The sequence below is a fragment of the Elephas maximus genome, chromosome 15, assembly GCF_024166365.1.
Source record: "Elephas maximus indicus isolate mEleMax1 chromosome 15, mEleMax1 primary haplotype, whole genome shotgun sequence".
Classification (NCBI taxonomy): Eukaryota; Metazoa; Chordata; class Mammalia; order Proboscidea; family Elephantidae; genus Elephas; species Elephas maximus.
The window spans coordinates 22,413,667-22,431,533 of NC_064833.1; the positions used below are offsets into that span (position 1 = coordinate 22,413,667).

The 17,867-nt window shown below is 39.3% G+C and overlaps 1 protein-coding gene across 2 annotated transcripts in view; it reads right to left on the reverse strand.

Moving 5' to 3' along the window:
* Positions 1–17,867, reverse strand: part of COL14A1 (collagen type XIV alpha 1 chain) — a 225,567-nt gene that overhangs the window by 100,772 nt on the left and 106,928 nt on the right. For both annotated transcript variants that reach the window (XM_049853501.1, XM_049853502.1), the window contains exons 20-23: positions 14,956–15,085; positions 13,130–13,252; positions 9,500–9,649; positions 6,654–6,770 (exon numbers count right to left, since the gene is read on the reverse strand). In XM_049853501.1, the coding sequence (XP_049709458.1) occupies positions 6,654–6,770; positions 9,500–9,649; positions 13,130–13,252; positions 14,956–15,085 (520 nt within the window). The remainder of the gene's footprint in view (positions 1–6,653; positions 6,771–9,499; positions 9,650–13,129; positions 13,253–14,955; positions 15,086–17,867) is intronic.

Consider the following 17,867-nt stretch of genomic DNA (forward strand, 5'->3'; position numbering starts at 1 on the left):
CAATTTATTTATCCATTCATCCGTTGATGGGCACCTTGGTTTCATCTTTTTGCTATTGTAAACAGTGCTGCAATAAACGCGGGTGTGCATATATCTGTTTGTGTGAAGGCTCTTATTTCTCTAGGATATATTCCGAGGAGCGGGATTGCTGGATTGTATGGTAGTTCTATTTCTAGCTTTTTGAGGAAGTGCCAAATCGATTTCCAAAGTGGTTGTGCCATTCTACATTCCCACCAGCAGTGTAGAAGTAAAAAGAACTATCTACTCCTATTATTTGCAGGAGTTTATTTAAAACAAATACAATATAGGATATACGTTATTGATTTTTTTAGTGTAAAATGAAAAAAATACTTTAAAAAATTCTAATTTTGAAACTATAATACCTAAATTTTAATCTGTATTTTAATATACATATACTGGAACATAACATATGTATAATATATAATTACTACTTAGGGTTAGGGTTAGGAGAAAAAGAAAAAATAATATATGTATATTAGAACAAACATATGTCATTTAAAATTTTTGTTTATAAAAAATCCTGCATTTTTAAAAGCAATTAAAGACATTTATAAATGGAATTTGAACTTTATATATGACTATTATTTAAGTTTCAAAAGTGAACTTTTTAACAATCCTTAATACTTGTACAGAATGAAATACTGCTTATTTCAATAATATCATTGTCATATATAGAAATGGTGAAATAAAAAAAAAGGATGACAGCGTGTGAGATTACATATTACTGTGAAACAAGTTGGTGAAAAAAAAAAAAGGTTGGTAAAACCTGTGCTCTGCTTTGCTGGTGTTCACATTCAGTCTGTGGTTACTGGGCTCAGAACCCTATAGTGATGGCTTCTTTCTGATCCTTAACCACCCTCGGGAGCCTCCTAGAAGCTTCTGTGAGCTATCGACAAGACAAGCATTTCCTAATCCTATGCTTGAATCCTTGGGTGGCACAACAGGTTAAGCGCTCAACTGAAAATCCTATGGGACAGTTCTATTCTGTCCTGTAGGGTCCCTATGAGTCTGAGTTGACTCAACGGCAATGAGCTTTTTAGTAGCCAAAAGGTTGGAAGTTCGAACCCACTCAGAAGTGCCTCAGAAGACAGGCCTGATGATCTGTTTCCAAAAGGTCACAGCCTTGAAAATCCTATGGAGCAGTTCTACCCTGCACACATGGGATCACCATGAGTCAAACATGACTCGATGGCAGCTAACAACAATGGGCATGGAGTAGAGGTAGGTATCTCCACCAAAGCTACCAGGAATTCTCCAGGAATCAATTCTAGAAACATGCTTTTCTGTCATTTCCATTATTTCTCATGGATACCCATGCACCCTACAGGCCCTTGAAAAAAAGATTTTACTACTAAAACAAATCTACAAAACCACTGGAAAACTGGAACAGGCACAGCAAAATGAATGGGAAATGGTATCGGTTTGATTCCCAATACTAACAAGAGGGGTTACATGAATGGGAGTGTAGCCATGTTGCTTTTGGCATGACTGAGTCAGGTCTAATGGCTTGGCCTTAAAGAAAAACATTTAAACTGATCAAATGATGACTAATTTCCTCAACCCCTTGTGCCAAAAGGCATAAGTTAATTTCTTATTTTGGAGCAGAAAAAAATTGTGTATTTATGCATTCATTCTTTTAAAGCAAGGTTAAATTTTTCTCTTGGTTATTATGATGATGATAATACCACCAACTTAATTCACCAAAACGTCCCGTGAATAATTTCTCAGATTCACAAACCAAGGATACTCAGCTGTCAAGAAACTACTGTGCTGGAATGTTATGACATAAATACTTTCACTCACTAGATCTCTCAAATGCCCTGATCTCCAAACCATAAAGCCACTGCTTCAACAAGTCGAATCTTGAGAATAGGTTTTGCTCCACAGGATGTGTTTACTTGATTCTCATACCTAGTAAGATAGACTTTCCACTATATTGTAATTCTCTGTCCTAGTGAATGGATGATAGGGCGAAACTGACACATCAACACCTAAAGGCAGAAGACAAGGTGGAACATCCCTTGAACCCTTTTCTAGGATATTACAAAGAAGTTCAACTTGCAGTAATTAAGGGGAGAATACAGTATTTGGGTTTATTTGGCACATAAGTGCTTGAACTTGAAGAAAAACCTCTATACCCAACTTCAGGTGCGAAGTCAACTCAAAAACAGCTGGAAAGAGGGAAAGAACCCCAGAGCCTCTGCAGAATTAATGGAGGCTCTCGCAGGGTTCTGAGTTATTCCAGACCAATTGAAAGTCTCTCACTTTGGTCTGTCCTGGAATTAACCCAAAAGCCTACACTTAATTTGGCAACTAGATGACTGACTCAAAAGCAGATTTTATTTCACTGTCTCCTGAAAGGACCTTGTCCCTTTCAGTAATCTTTTTTGTTTCTTTCTTTCTTGGCTATAAAAATGCCATAATATTTACGTGGGTAGAAGACATCTGTTGTTTCTGCCTGTCTTAACATTTAATCCCTCTTTCTTTGGGTCCATTCCTTCCTACTCTTGGTCTTATTGGTTTGGGAGAGAACTGAATATTCACCCAACACCAGATAACAAAGGTGGGAGGCAAGAGTTCTGGACATTTGGTTTCTTTCATGTACTTGGACTCGATGACAGGTTTAGGGGCCCGTGACCCAAACAAGGTCGATATGACTCAGTACCTAGACTTTTGTTGCAACTACTGAGAAAGAGAAGCTCTCTTTTTACTAAGCCTGTTAAATTGAGATGATATAATTATGGGTCTGATTGGAGTCACCTTATATGACCTGCCTGAGAATGAAGGCAGAGGAAAGCAGAGCAAAGCGATGGAGCAAGATTTAATTTTGGTGACATTGTGTGAACACCTAGATCCAGATATTCCTGAAGCCAAATACTCTTTGGTCTTCTCAACATATCAGCCAATAAATTAACCCTTTTGCTTAAGTCCTTTTCATCTGGGTTGGTTCCACTTGCAAACAAACAAACAATCTGGAATAATACAACTTAGCTATTTTAATAACAAAAACCTTGGAGATTTCTATGTATTGCCTCCGTTAATAGGTTCGTTGTTGTTGTTGTTAGGTGCCGTCCAGTTGGTTCCGACTCATAGCAACCCTACGCACAACAGAGTGAAACACTGCCCGGTCCTGCACCATCCTTACAATCATTGTTATGCTTGAACTCACTGTTGCAGCCACTGTGCCAATCCACCTCGTTAAGGCTCTTCCTCTTTTCCACTGACCCTGTACTTTGCAAAGCATGATGTCCTTCTCCAGGGACTGATTCCTCCTGACAACACGTACAAAGTGTGTAAGATGCAGTCTCGCCATCCTTCCTTCTAAGGAGCATTCCGGTTGTACTTCTTCTAAGACAGATTTGTTCGTTCTTTTGGCAGTCCATGGTATATTCAATATTCTTCGCCAACACCAACTTAATAGGCTTAAAAGAAGTAATTTTAGAAATACTGAAGCCCAGAGAAGACGACTGACCAGCAGTTGTGGTTACAGCAATGACTTCATCTCAGAACAACTCCTTTATCTCAAAGTGCACATGACCAGGTCGTGGGAAATATATTAAAGCTGGAAAAAATGTCTACCAAACAGTAGGCATTTGGCATACCCATAGCAGTCAATTCAATTCCAACTCACAGCGAACCTATAGGACAGAGTAGAACTGCCTGGTGGCTGGTGGATTCAAACTTCTGACCTTTTGGTTAGGAGCTGAGCTCTTAACCACTAGGCACTCATAAATGGGTTACCCTGGGATATAACTTTTCTCCAACACATGGCAGAACTGGGTCCCAGTTCTCCCTAGTGTTGCTTTTGAGTAGAGTGAAGGACTGAAATTTTTGCAGAGGCAACACATAGCTAATGGGAGATATTACAGAAGCAAAACAGCTGCGGCTCTGGGGTTCATTTGCCCATGGAAGAACAGTCATCTGACCACAAATTTCCTCAAAGGCAGTGAATCAGGATGGTGACCACATTTCTCTGTAAGATAAAGAAACTCAATCTAACTCGGGAACACTCCAAAGTGAAAAGACTATTTCTTGATCTAAGCTCTTTAAGTTTTTAAAAAAAAAAAAGTCTTAATATAGCAACCAATGTCACAAAACAATAAGTGCATTAATTGTTTAATGAGAAACTAATTTGTTTTGTAAACCTGCATCCAAAATACAATTTAAAAAAAAAACTTAAAAAACTCTAAACATATTCTCTACTGCCATCCCCACCTTCATTCCCCTAAACACTCCTTTTTGTGGCTGTAAATTAGAACTTGCTGTCCAGTTGATTAACAGTATTAAGTAAGACAACTGGGTGAATGAGAAGAAGGCAAATGGAGCTCATAATTCTCTCAGCTATAAACATTGATGAGAAATAAATTGTACAGAACTTTTGTTCACTCTTGTTTAACCGAGACTATCATGGCTCAAAGAGGATTCTGGCAGCCTGCACATAACACTGAAGAGGACAAGTTAGCTTAACTTGAAGATAGGAAGGAAATGTGAACTTGTATTTTTGCCAGCAAAGATCCTGGCTTCAGGAAGAGCTTATTGAGGCTTTAGATCACCAGATCAATGTCATCAGACACATGAGTCACACTCTACCATAAGAATCTACCGTAAAAATCCAAACACTCTGAATTAAAACTACTTAATAAAAATACTTAACAGGATCTCATTAATTCCATTGATAAGGCCAGTTTTGATATATCATTATGTCAGTCTATAGAATTACAATTTTTATGAAAGACAACAAATATCCATAGATTCCTTTATTTCAACTTCTTAAATCATATAAAAAGGTAAAAATACTGTGGGGTAGTTTGGGGGTTTGACTTTTATACTTTTTTTTTTTTTTAAGATTAACAAAGGCCATTAAATGTCAACACTTCTATAATTTACAAATGTATACTTCTACACTTCTAAAATTGTGACTTAGGCTAGCTTATAAAAATAAATCAAACAAAGCTTCTCAAGGCTTTAGAGTTCTGTTTCATAAATAGTTGCCTATCTTTCAACTACTTCTGCTTAAGTATCCTCTAAGTCATATTTATATCACCACAAAATCCATGTGACTTGTCTTGACTTTCTCTTTCTCAGCGTTCATTCTGGATTAAAGCCACTCCCAAAAGTTTAGTCTATGTCATCCTGAAGGGATTCTTACATCACACACAGGGATTAAAGTAAGTAGTGGCTTAGCATATCTATCCAGACAATGCCTTGGTGGGGGTTGGCAGGAGTTTCTTCTAGAATGTTGCCCCTACCTCGGCTCATATTATAAAGGGGATACATGTCCAAATGCTTTCCACTTTTAGGGACTGGAACAAGAATGATATTTATGGGTTTTGAATGTAGTTATAGCCAGAGATATGGGGTACTAAACCTAGTCCTATCCTGAAGAGTTAGTTGCTTCATTCAGCTCTTTTAATGGGGAAACTAGTTACCACTTGTTCAGGAAGAGAGGGCTCTATTTTAACCATTTAACTACCAAGTTTGAAAGACTTAAAAAAAAAAATTCATTTGGGATTCTCTAGTTTTGCCTATAACCCACCAAGAAACAAAACATACCTTTTCTACTGTTTATAAAAATCTCTTTAAAGTAATTTTTATTATTTGATCTCACCTTCTGAATACTATCTATGCTAATAAGGGGGAAAAAAAAAAAGGATTAACAGGTGTCCAAAACTCACTTTTCTGCAATCAGCATTTTATTGATCTTCATATTTTTAACAATGATGAGGAGACATTCTAGTGTTTCATCTTGGAACAAAGTTCCAAATGTTAGATGTTCTTGAGAACTGGGAAGCTGAAGAACTTGTTCATGATGGCGTAGACATACCATCTACTGATGAGTTTGTTCTTCACCAATTATTACCCAAAGTAAAAAGAAACACTAAGAAAAACATTAAATTCAAACCTAGATCCCCAAAATTAGAGACAATGCCAACATTACAGTGCTATATTATTATTTTAATGTATGCTATTCCCAGCTCTTTTGCTCCTACGACTAAAAAACTTACATTTCTTGAGGGCTTACTATGTGTAAATGCTTTAAATGGATTCTCTCAGCTTAATCCTCACAGAATCCTATAAGGTTGGTATCATATCTATTAACAGTTGGGAAAATGGAGGTTTGGAGAGGTTAAATCGTATTTTTATATGATTAACTAATATTGCCTCCAAATTAGAGGATTCTTGTCTGATGTTACTCACGCATTCTCCACAGTGATTATCATAAAACTAAGTACACAAATGTGGAGGCAGTAGTAGTTTAGTGGTAGAATTCTCACCTCCCGTGCAGGAGATCAGGGTTCGATTCCCGGCCAATGCATCTCATGCACAGCCATGACTCATCCCTCAGTGAAGGCTTGATTGTTGCTATGATGCTGAATGGGTGTCAGAGGAGCTTCTAGACTAAGACAGACTAGGAAGCAAGGCCTGGTCATCTACTTCCAAAAAATCAACCAATGAAAACAACGGTACAATCCCTGGCCAATCATGAGGATGGCACAGGACTATGCAGTGTTCAGCGTCATTGTGCATACAGTCACCATGAGTTGGGGGCTGACTCAATGGCAGCTAACATCAACAACAACAGTAAAGTATCCTACTGTTTGGCAAAAAAATATGTGATGGATTGTGCTTACCCTGGAGGGATTCTATAACTATCCTGTAGGCTGTGGCGTGACGGTGCACCTGCCACTGAGCACACAAGCTGGTCATTTCAATGTGGTTGGCTTGGAGATTGGTCACATCCAAGGGCACTACAATGAAACAGAAACATAACTATGTCACACAATAGACAATGCCACAAAAGTCCCATTTAATGCTCCAGATGCCAAGGCAGGAAATCCATCAACTCACAAGAAATTAGTGTACAAAAGATAATTATTTTATGGCCTGGAAAAGCAGGCTGCAAAACATATCTGGTATGTTCTGATTATTTGTAAATGTAGAAGGCAATATGTATGTACAGGAAAAATGTCAGATGCAATGGATGGTGAATTTATGGGTGATTTTTAATCTTCCCTCGTTACTTGTTTGCTTTCTAAATACTCCACAATAAATATATAATACTTTTGTAATGAGATTACATAGACAATGTAATTATCCGCCACTGAAAAAAGATAGCCATGGCTTAAGTAAGACTTAAGGCTTAAGCAGACACAACAGAGATGTAACCCAAACAGGGGCAGCTTCAAAAGAACTGGTCATCAAAACGTGATTAAATGAGAACGGACAACTTTTGGAAACATTAAGATATGAAAAAGTTTATACAGATATCAAGATAATATAAAAAACAAATGTGTATATTCTTACTAATCTTAGATATGCAAAAGTGATCACAACAAGGGTTTTTTTTTTTTTTTTTTTGGAAGCTGTAAAAATATTCTCTCTCCAGTACAATAGAGGGGTATGCTTGGCTGTTTCTCATGTAGATGCAAGGAGGAAAAGGAGAAAATTGATAATATTTACTTTCCCTAATGATTTCTCACTTCCACTCATAAAATTTTTCCATACTTCTCCTTCTCATTTAACAACATCATGAAATAAAAATAGCTTAAAATTATTTTTTCAAGATGGTTAAAATAATGTCGTCTCATCTCAACTTCTTTCTTTTATATTGTTTGTTTCTGTTAGGTCAGAGTGGGCAGACCTTTTTTTTTTTTTTTTAACCAAGGCCAATCAAACAACCCCTCTCCCCCCTCTCCACAAAAAAGGTAGCTCAATAATGATTCATATAACTGCACTAAATAAAATACGCTTTCATTTAATTTCTTTGAGATTGTGGGGGTTTTTATTTTGCTTGGGAGAGAGATTAAGAAGAAAATCCCATCTCATTTGTACTTTAAAGATAGAAATATAAAACAATTCAATACTCTCAATCTTTTAAAACGTTTGCAGCAATCAACGTTATTTTTTAAGGGAGAGAAAGAAGAGGGAAGCAGCGAGAAGAGGACAGAATGAGGAGAGAAAAGGAAGCATAATGGGAGAGAAACCACTAAAAAATCAAAGAGACAGAAAAAATGGCACAGACAGAGAAAAGGTAAGGTAACCTAGAGAGGAAAATAAAGATGAGCTAGAGAAAGAGGGAGAAGACAGAAGAAGGGAGACTGCAAAGGGCCTTCTATGGTGTTCCTAAGGAAAAGCTAGCTACTGGGAGGTCACAGTGGTACCCAGAACAGTATCATTTCAACAGCCAAGTACAAGATCAAAGCCACAGACCACAGGCTTTCTAGATCAGTTGAAGACAGAGACTATGTCTTTTAGATTAAATTTATTTAGTATCTAGCCCGTAAGGTCTCGAAGTATTCCATGAAAGAAAAATTCAGGTAGCCTCCTCTGGTGAAAGGACTGATCCTATGGGAAATCCAGGGTGACTGTAAGTCTGGCTTGACATTCGCCCCAACTCTTGCCTGGAACTCTATCAGATGAATTATTTGAATAGGGATGAGGTTGAAAAATGGGGTCAAGTACATAAAGCACAATTATTTCAACAATAACAACAGTAATAGTTATTTCCTTGGGTGATTGCTATATCCCAGGCACTTTATACAATCTCTTTAATCCTCACAATCAGCCCATAAACTGGTTGATATTATCTTCATTTTAGACTTGAGAAAACTTGGGCTCAGAGAGGTTAAGAAATCTGCTTAAGGTCATAGCTAATAAATAGCAGATTCAAGGCTTATTCTTTCAATTATACCATGACTATTATTCTCAAGTGAGATGCACGTACTGATGACAGCACTCAGGATGAACTGGTTTTATTTCGGTAATTCATGTACTATCTTCAATGTGTATAAAAATATTGACTTTCCGCTTAGGGTAATTGCATGGGTTTTTGAAGGTATTTTAAAAAACTAAGTTTATTTAAAGTGCTGTATTAAACAGATGGTGTGGAGGTATGATAAACATCAGGAATATGGAACACACATGCTGAAGTTTGTAAAACACTGCAATATGCCATGGGTATCTGGAAGTGGTGTATGCCAGTGAGAAGTCCCAGATGGTGGCAGGCAGCATGAAAGCCCATCAAAGAGTAGAGAAGAAAGTGCTGAGAATGGTGCACGTACTTCTTGCGGATGGTGCGTGTATATACGTGTATATGAGGAGGGATGAGGTAAAGGCTCTGAGAAAGACAAACTTCCCCCTCACCCATCTTCAACTGGGGTTGGCCTTGTTGGGCACGGGTTAGTTGGAAAATTTCACCTAATTTGAAAAATCCCAACAAACACTTTCCAGAAGGAAACCCTATCTGCAATCACTAAGTATATTTGAATGCCAGGTACTGACATCTCGTCTGCCAACCAGGAATCCTAACCACAGCCCCAAGTAAAGGGCATACTCTCTTTCCCCCAAACCCTATCCAGAACGTGCAACACTGAGAAAAGAAAACCCAACTGCCAAATTGAAGAAGAGGCTGAGTTACAGTGAAAACAAAGGAGCAGAACCACAGGTGGGGGCTGAGGGGACAGGACATCCGTCTTACGTGTTTTCACCACGCCTGTCAGAGCGTCGCTGTAGCCTGAGGCCTGGGAGGCAAATATTTTCACATTGTAGTCCATCCCGCTGAGAAGGTTTGTGATAAGAATGGTGTTAATGTCAGCTCCCACAAAAGTTTCCAATGTTGGGCCAGGAACTAAAGGACGGAAAGAGTGTATTTCAGTTACAACAGAATATGCAAAATTGAAAGCGCTCTTGAAGCAAATTCTACTTATTCAACTGTGTTTTAGTTGCCCAGGATTACACAGCAGGAAAATAAGAAGGCTAGGATTTGAATTCAGTCCATCTAGCTCTATAATCTACTTAACCTGATTGCCACGCTAGAGGTTTTTGAAGCGACCTAGTTCTTTTCTCAAATATATATCTTTCCCTGGGGCTTATTCAAAGAACTGGTCTCCATTGCAATCCACCATCCACCATCTTGTGAGGTCTTCACAGTAGAGCTACTATGTTGCTATAGGTAATTGAGGCACTTGCTAAACTGAAGATATCATTCTCAACTGCCCCTTCTCAGACACCCTACTTCTCCTCAGCAAGCATGCAAGTGTGGTACCAGCCAATTTTCTCACGGACAACACTTTGCCACAGAGGAGACCAGCATGTCTGACACCACTGCAGTTCTAACCATGATTTTTAATACCAGACAGATGATACTCTTATTCCAAGACCCTTAACCAGCTGGCTTTTTCCTGCCTTTCCACCTGCACCTATGCTTCAGTCCAGTTGGGTCTTAGATTAAGCATGAGAAACATTTCTTGCTAAGGCCTGAGTCTTCCACCATTCTTCAAAGGTTTTGAGTTAATGACAAGTTCCTAAATTACTTACTTTTTCCTCCAGAAGCCTCCTTCCAACAATATATTTACATATATTTATATTCTATGTACTATATCCAGGCCGCTCCTTGGAAACTCTGTGGGACAGTTCTACCCTGTCCTGTAGGGGTCACTATAAGTCAAAATTGCCTCAACAGCAATGGTTTTTTAGTGGATGTGCTACCTCAGTAATGATTTTTCCATGCCCTAAAGACTAAGAATTAACCATGGTGCAAATGAATGCATACAATCTTCCCACCTGGCCTAGAACAGGGTTCCTCAAACCTTGGCACCACTGATGTTTTGGGATGGATAATTCTTTCTTCTGGGGTGGGAAAAGGAATACTGTGAACTGTAGGATGTTTAGCAGCACCCACTAGATGCCAGTAGCACCCTGACCCCTAAGTTGTGACAATCTCCAAGTTGTCAGCAATCACACTGATTAATAACCATTGGCCTAAAACACAGCTATTTGCCTCTAGAAAACCTGATAAATATTTGTAAGATGGTCCAAAGAACAAATTCAGCAAGACTGTCTTGCAATATAATCCATGCCTACAGCCAAAGGCAAAAAAAAAAAAAAAAAAACAAAGGGACTAAAAAGTCACAGTGCATCCCAAAAAATAAATCTTGAGCAGGCTAGTGAATCCAGAGTTTGTCACTGCTATTTCATTTTCACGGTTAATAGGGAGTTTTGTTGGGACAAATTGGAGGTGGGGTATTTTTTTTTTTTTTTGATCAGGTGGCTAAAACATATGGAATTTATATTTTCACTAGTAGGAAAGTTGGTGATGCTGGTGTTGGTTCAGCAGCTCAGGGCCAATTCTCTTGGCCTTTTCCTCATGGTTATGAAGTAAGCGACACAGCTCTAGAATTATGATCACCTTCTTGCCACCTACTTCTGTTTGGGTCTCTCTCGGTAGAACTGAGTCACAGGGTCTCGCCTAGCTGAAAGGGAGGCCCCAAAAGTGAGGAAGAGAAATATCAGATTCACTTAAACCAATACTTCCCCGTCCTATTATTTTCTCCTTCTTTCATTATAAATAATGGTTATTTTATTATCATTTTTTTTTTTATTGTACTTCAGATAAAGGTTTACAGAGCAAACTAGATTCTCATTAAAGAATTAACACACATACTGTTTTGTGACATTAGTTGCCATTCCCACGTCAACACTCTCCCCTTCTCGACCTTGGGCTCCCCATTACCAACTTTCCTGTCCCTTCCTGCCTTCATGTCCTTGCCCATATGCTGATGTGCCCATTTAGTCTCCTTTTGTTTTATAGGCTTGCCTAATCTTTAGTTGAAGGGCGAACCTCAGGAGTGACTTCATTACTGAGCTAAAAGGGTGTCCGGACACCATGCCCGGGCTTTCTACAGTCTCTGTGAGACCAGTAAGCCTGGTTTTTTTTGTGAGTGTGTGAGTTAGAATTTTGTTCTACGTTTTTATTCAGCCCTATTTAGGACCGTCTATTGTGCTCCCTGTCAGAACAGCTGGTGGCGGGAGCCGGGCGCCATCTGGCTGTGCTGGACCCAGTCTGGTGGAGGCTGTGGCACCTGTGATTCATTAACCCTTTGACCTAACCTTTCCCTTCTGTCTGGTTTCCTTCACTCTCCCTTGCTCCCGAAGGGGTGAGACCAGTGTAGTATCTTAGATGGCCACTTACAAGCTTTTAAGACCCCACACACTACTCACCAAAGTAGAATGTAGAGCATTTTCTTTGTAAACTATTGAACTAGATGTTCCTTGAGACCATGGTCTGGAGGTGGGAGTACTTTAGTTCTATCACCATGGAAACAAAAGCTCCTGGGTAGCAGGACCCAAGAGAAAATGCTGGATAGAAATTGTTCCAGAGGCAAGAACAACTTCTCAGTCTGTAGACTGAGACTAATGGAGTTTTTGTGGGCAGGAAGCATTTTTTTATATGGCCCAAAGAATGTTTTTAAAATCTTCCTGCCAAATTGAGAGAAATAATTTGACAACCCCTTCCTGCTGAACAACCAGTGTGCCTAAGGCCTGGATCTAGAAAACTGAGAAGACCCTTGAAATATCCATTTTAAATGGAAATGATCCCATGCAAAATCCCACATGTTTGGCATGAACTCAAACATTCCCATATCTTAATGTCCATAAAAGGCTAAGTGTCAGGAGATGCCATTATAATAGCTACTCAGGGCACATGTCCTCCTCTCCACAGGAATGTGGACCAAAGGAGCAATCTGCCCCCATTTGGGTCCTTCTTCTGTCTTCACATGTAATATCATGGGGAAGGAGAGGAGAAGGGGTCTCTTTATCAAGCTAGGAGGCTGGTGGAAAAAAGCTCTTATTACCTCAACCCTAGGGCATTGATGAGTTTTATCCTGGAATACAGTTTCTAAAATGTGGAGGCTGAGAGTTTATAAACGGAATTTTTCCAATTAACCCAAGGCAAAGCAGAAGGATTAGAAATTAAGAGATTCCAAATGTTAAGACATAATGTATCTACTGAGCCATAAAATGTCCTATTCCTGTAGGGTCAAGATTTCCTTAGATTGGTTCCTTGCTTGGGGTGTACATGGCTGTGTAGGTGAGGTGTATACCAAGTACATAACCTGACCACTAACTTGCCCAACATTGTCTGTGTAGGGTCATCACTCTGATGATTTTACTAGGAAAAAATTTTTTTTTCCGAAACAGGTAAGACACATTTCCCATTTCTTTAAAAGACAGAACAAAAAATAGATCAAAACAAAATATTTTATCTTAAAAGACATTTTAGATCCCCAATCACGGTAATAATGTTTATTTAAAAATCATGACTTACCACTAACAGGTTTATAGACAATTCTATAGCCCTTTACAGGGGGAGGTGGGGGATCCCATGTAATACGCAATCGGTTATACCACTCTTCTGAGACTCGTAAGTTTTGGGGACCAAACGATGGTACTGAGGAGAAAAGAAAAAGAAAAATAGGGTTCATTGTGTCTCTCATCTTTACAACCTACACCTCTGTTAACAAAATCTAAGTTAACCTTCCACTGTGCTATAAATATGTACAAACAAGATACACAAAATACACAAGGAGAGGCTTTTGAAAGTCTGTGGTTATTTTAATTATTAAGTATATGGAAAATAAGGAGCCCTGGTGGCACAAACAGTTAAGTGCTCGCCTGCTAACTGAAACGTAGGCAGTTTGAATTCACCCAGAGGTACCTCAGAAGAAAGACTTGGCCATCTGTTTAAGGATTACAGAGAAGAAAACTCAGTGGGGCAGTTCTACTCTGTCTCATGGGGTTGCTATGATTCGAAATTGACTCGACGACACCTAACAATAATATGAAAAATAATTGCTCCTGCGGTGAAACACTTTTATCTGAAGTTCAGCAAAAAATTCAGAGTCATTTGGTTTCCTTTAGTGAATTTTAAGTTAAATTGAACAAAAGAGTGTTTCTTAAAGATGTTCTGTCTATGGGCCTCTCTGTTCCACCGTTTAAGTACGTATGTAAGGCAATGTTGAAGGTAATGTTCGTGCAATGTTAATAAAGACAGTTAATTCTGGTGGTATGATTCTTATCCGTTTTCTTCATGCTATCATCTTCATATTGCCTATATTGTTTGAAGTTTTATGTTAGCATTTATCAACCATTTCTGGCACACTAAAGTAATTTGTAAGCTATTATGTATATTGACAGATACTATCATTTTGTGCTTAATGGAATTTCACTGTGTGGACCACTGATTAAAATAAATAGACCCTCCACTAACACTTTGAAATAATTTGACTATATCATTATATGTAATGGTATTTCTGTAATTAGATACATTTATATAGTAACAGTCTTTACACAGTCTTTATTTGTGTGAGTCTGTGTGTGTGATGGAACCCTTCTACAGATTATAGTGGTTTTTGCTAATATATAAAACAGATAAGAGTAGATCTGCTCTAACTGAAATGAGGATGGGGGCTTGAAGCCCAGCTCACTGGCAGTTAGATAGAGCCCCTTTGCCTTCTCTTCTCCTTTCTGTCCTCACCTCCTCCCCCAAAATGGCCCAACCTGCGGTGCTTTCATGAAATAGCAGGGTGTGGACTGGGATGGAGCAGTTCGATAGACACAGTGGACAGGCGTGCAGAATGCATTTTTGAGAAGCAACAGGATTGTGATGAAAGACATGTTAGAGGAAAAATGTCATTTTTTTCAGTCTTAGCTTTTAACAGATGAGCAAACTGAAGCTCAGAGCAGTCAAGCAACTTGCCCAAAGTCACACAGCTTATAGGTGTAAAGACAGGGCTCGAACACAGATTTTCTGTCTCTATCTCTGTTGCTCCTTTCACTACACTAAACAGTCTCTTTCGGTGTGCATCAAAGGAGATGAGCATTTCCAGGTAATTAGTCAATTAGTGAAGTCCCTGAGAGGTGTACACAGTTTATGTGATCGGCTGTTAACCTGAAGTTTGGAAGTTTGAGTCCACCCGAAGGTGCCTTGGAAGAAAGGACTGGCAATCTGCTACCAAAAAATCAGCCACTGATAACCCTGTGGAGCACAGTTCTACTCTGATGCACACGGGGTTGCCATGAGTCAGAATCAACTCAACTAGAACTGATTTTTGGTAATCACCTAGTAACCAAAGGGAGAAAAACTTCACTCACAGGTTTTCCCAGGGGCCGAGACACTGACACCTTCTCCATCAGTGTAGATGGGAGTCACTGTGACTTTGTATTCGGTATCGGAAAGCAGAGGCTTCAGAAGGAGATGGTTCTGACTTCCAAGCACCATAACCTGAACAGAAAAGCAAAAGATTGCGGTCTTAGGAAGATTTCTGTTCCCGTTGATCCACGAATGGAGCTGCACTTTAGGCACTTTGAAATGTCAGAAGCAAGGAGATGAGATTAGGGAGTAATAAGAAAAGAAAGGGCATCCATGCAAAACCATTTCTCTCTGAAATCCTCCCACCCAGTGACCCTTACCTGATCATCACTGACACAGAGTGTTTAAACTGGAAGCCCTAAGGCTCCAAGGAGTATTCTTCCCACAACATCTTCTCACTCTTTGTAAAGTACTCAGAAGGGGAGAATAATGATCCATTTGGAAAGCAGGTGTTTATGACTTAGGAGTATTCATTCTACAACTCAGCTTGCTCAATGTTGTGTTTTGTTTTGTTTTTTTTACTGAAGTATCTTTTTGAAAGTTCAGCCTTCTGTTCTTTATCCCTTCAGAGATAACCTGATCCCAGCATTTCATTCTTTCAATTAGAGAGGATGGATTTTAGCCAAGAGTAACAGAATCACACGTTAAATCCAAGTGTTCTGAGTTGGAACACAGTTACCAGCAACACTAAAATGTTGCAGCTTTTTATTTCTGACAGGAGACCTCTTCCTCCATCTGAAACCACCATCACTCTGTCTCTAAAAGCTGCAAAAAGTTCATTGTGGCTGTGGGGTCAGTGCTACACGAGTGGTAGCGAAACCACGCCATGTGGCGCTGCAGCGCAAACTCTGGCAGCTCGAAAAAATGCTGTGGACGAGAAAAGCCACATGTTCTCAACTCTGAAACCACAGAATATTCCGCCTGTGCTCCAGCAGTGAGATGCTGGCATGTCTCTGAGCCATTTAAGGAACTTAATCACAGCTGGAAAAAACACAAGGATGTTAAGAACTGACCCAAACGGGCTTAAGGGAGTCACAAGACTCAGACAGCTGGAGACACTTTTCAATTCAAGGGCTGGGTAAAAGGCCAGCAGGCAAAGGGCTGTGCTGTCTACTTCTGGATCAGGGAAGAAACCCATAAATCATGGAATAAGCCCTAGAAAGCCTCGAATTGAACTCAGGAGCAGCTGTTGCTAAGATACTGTTAAGCTCGAAAAGCAATTTTTTTTTAATTTTTTTTAAAGAAAAAGGAAGGCTGAAGTAGTTGCTTTTTATATTAGATTAATATGATTTTTGCTACTCATATGAAAAGGGCATTGGCATGCACATGGTTTTACTGGTGTGTGGAGTCAAGGGCCTGGGAGGGAGATTTTTAAAAGGAGTTCTGCTTTATCCTAGAATGGTTAGACAAGCCCAGCATTAAGGACATGTAAAGGAGGAAGTGTGGTTGCCCTGACTTGTATTACCCCATTGATGTAGCTTTCTTCAGGGTGTTTCTCTTAAATATAACTCCTTTGGAATACAGAGATCCTACCAAGCTGTCTGTCTAGCAAACCACCCATGTTGATGTCTCTTAAGTAAGGCCATCTCTCAAACTGAGAAATACTTGGCCTTGGAACCAATCAAATTTAGATTGTGGAGTGGCGGGAGAGGCTAACAGTGATGGAAAAATCACATTAAGGGTATTGCAAGCTGATCATTGTAACTGCTGTCAAAAAGTAGAATTGACAAAGGTTGTGTGATAGACATATTTATGACAAAAAAAAAAGAGTAGCTGCTGAGGCTGCTGAGGCTGCTTATGTACAACCAAACACCTCAAGCACGGGATTTGGCTCCTTGGTTTGGAGGTTTAAGGTCATGGTTTCATGTGACATCCCAGTTAATTGGTCTAATAATGTGTTCAGCGCTTCTGTTCCACCTCCAAGTTCATTGTGTAGGGCCTGAGGTCTTAAGAGTTTTTAAGTAGCCACCCAACCAACCAACCCATTGCCATCAAGTCTATTCCAACTCAGAGCGGCCGTATAGGACACAATAGAACTGCCCCATAGGGTTTCCGAGGAGCAGCTGGTAGATTTGAACTGCCAATCTTTTGGTTAACAGTCATAGCTCTTAACCACTGTGCCACCAGGGCTCCATCCTAGGCACAACAATTGGTCTCTATGTACCTGGAGCAACAAAAGAAGCAGAGTTAGGAATAGGAGGAGTCAATGGCATGTGTAGCTAACTGCCTCTATGAACAACTGCCTCCTTTGCCATGAGGCCAGAAGGATCGGATTGGTGCCCGGCTACCATTACTGAACATTTTGATCAAAGATTCCATAGAAGAATCTTCATCAAAGAGGTGGAAATGCAGAACAGAATTTCAAATTCTCACGCACTTCAGACTTTCTGAAACCATGGAGGGTGGATGAACCCCTGAAACTATTGCCCTGAGATAATCTTTAAACCTTAAACCAAAAATATCCTCTGAAGTCATCTTAAAACTGAACAATAAAAAAAAAAAAAAAGGCCTGCCTTGAGCATTATATTCTTTTAAACCCAAAAAAGAACTATCTATATGGGATCAAATGGACAACAGCAACTCAAAAGATTAAATAGGAACCTCAGGGGGCAGTGAGTTTATGTTAATGAGGGAAGAACAACTTAGAAAAAGAGGGTGAGAATGGTTGTAAACAAATTCAAAGAATGTAATCAATGTCACTGAATGCCACATGCAGAAACTGTTGAACTGGGGTATGTTTTGCTGTGTATAGTCTCAAGAACAATGACAAAATAACATTTAGAAAAAAAAAAAATTTAGACGATGGAACACTGAAAAGCAGTGTGACTATTCTGAAGGGCTTATTTAGCTTTCCAGAAAGACGTTACTCTGGTTGATAACAGTCACCACTTATCCAGTAATTACTATGTGCCAG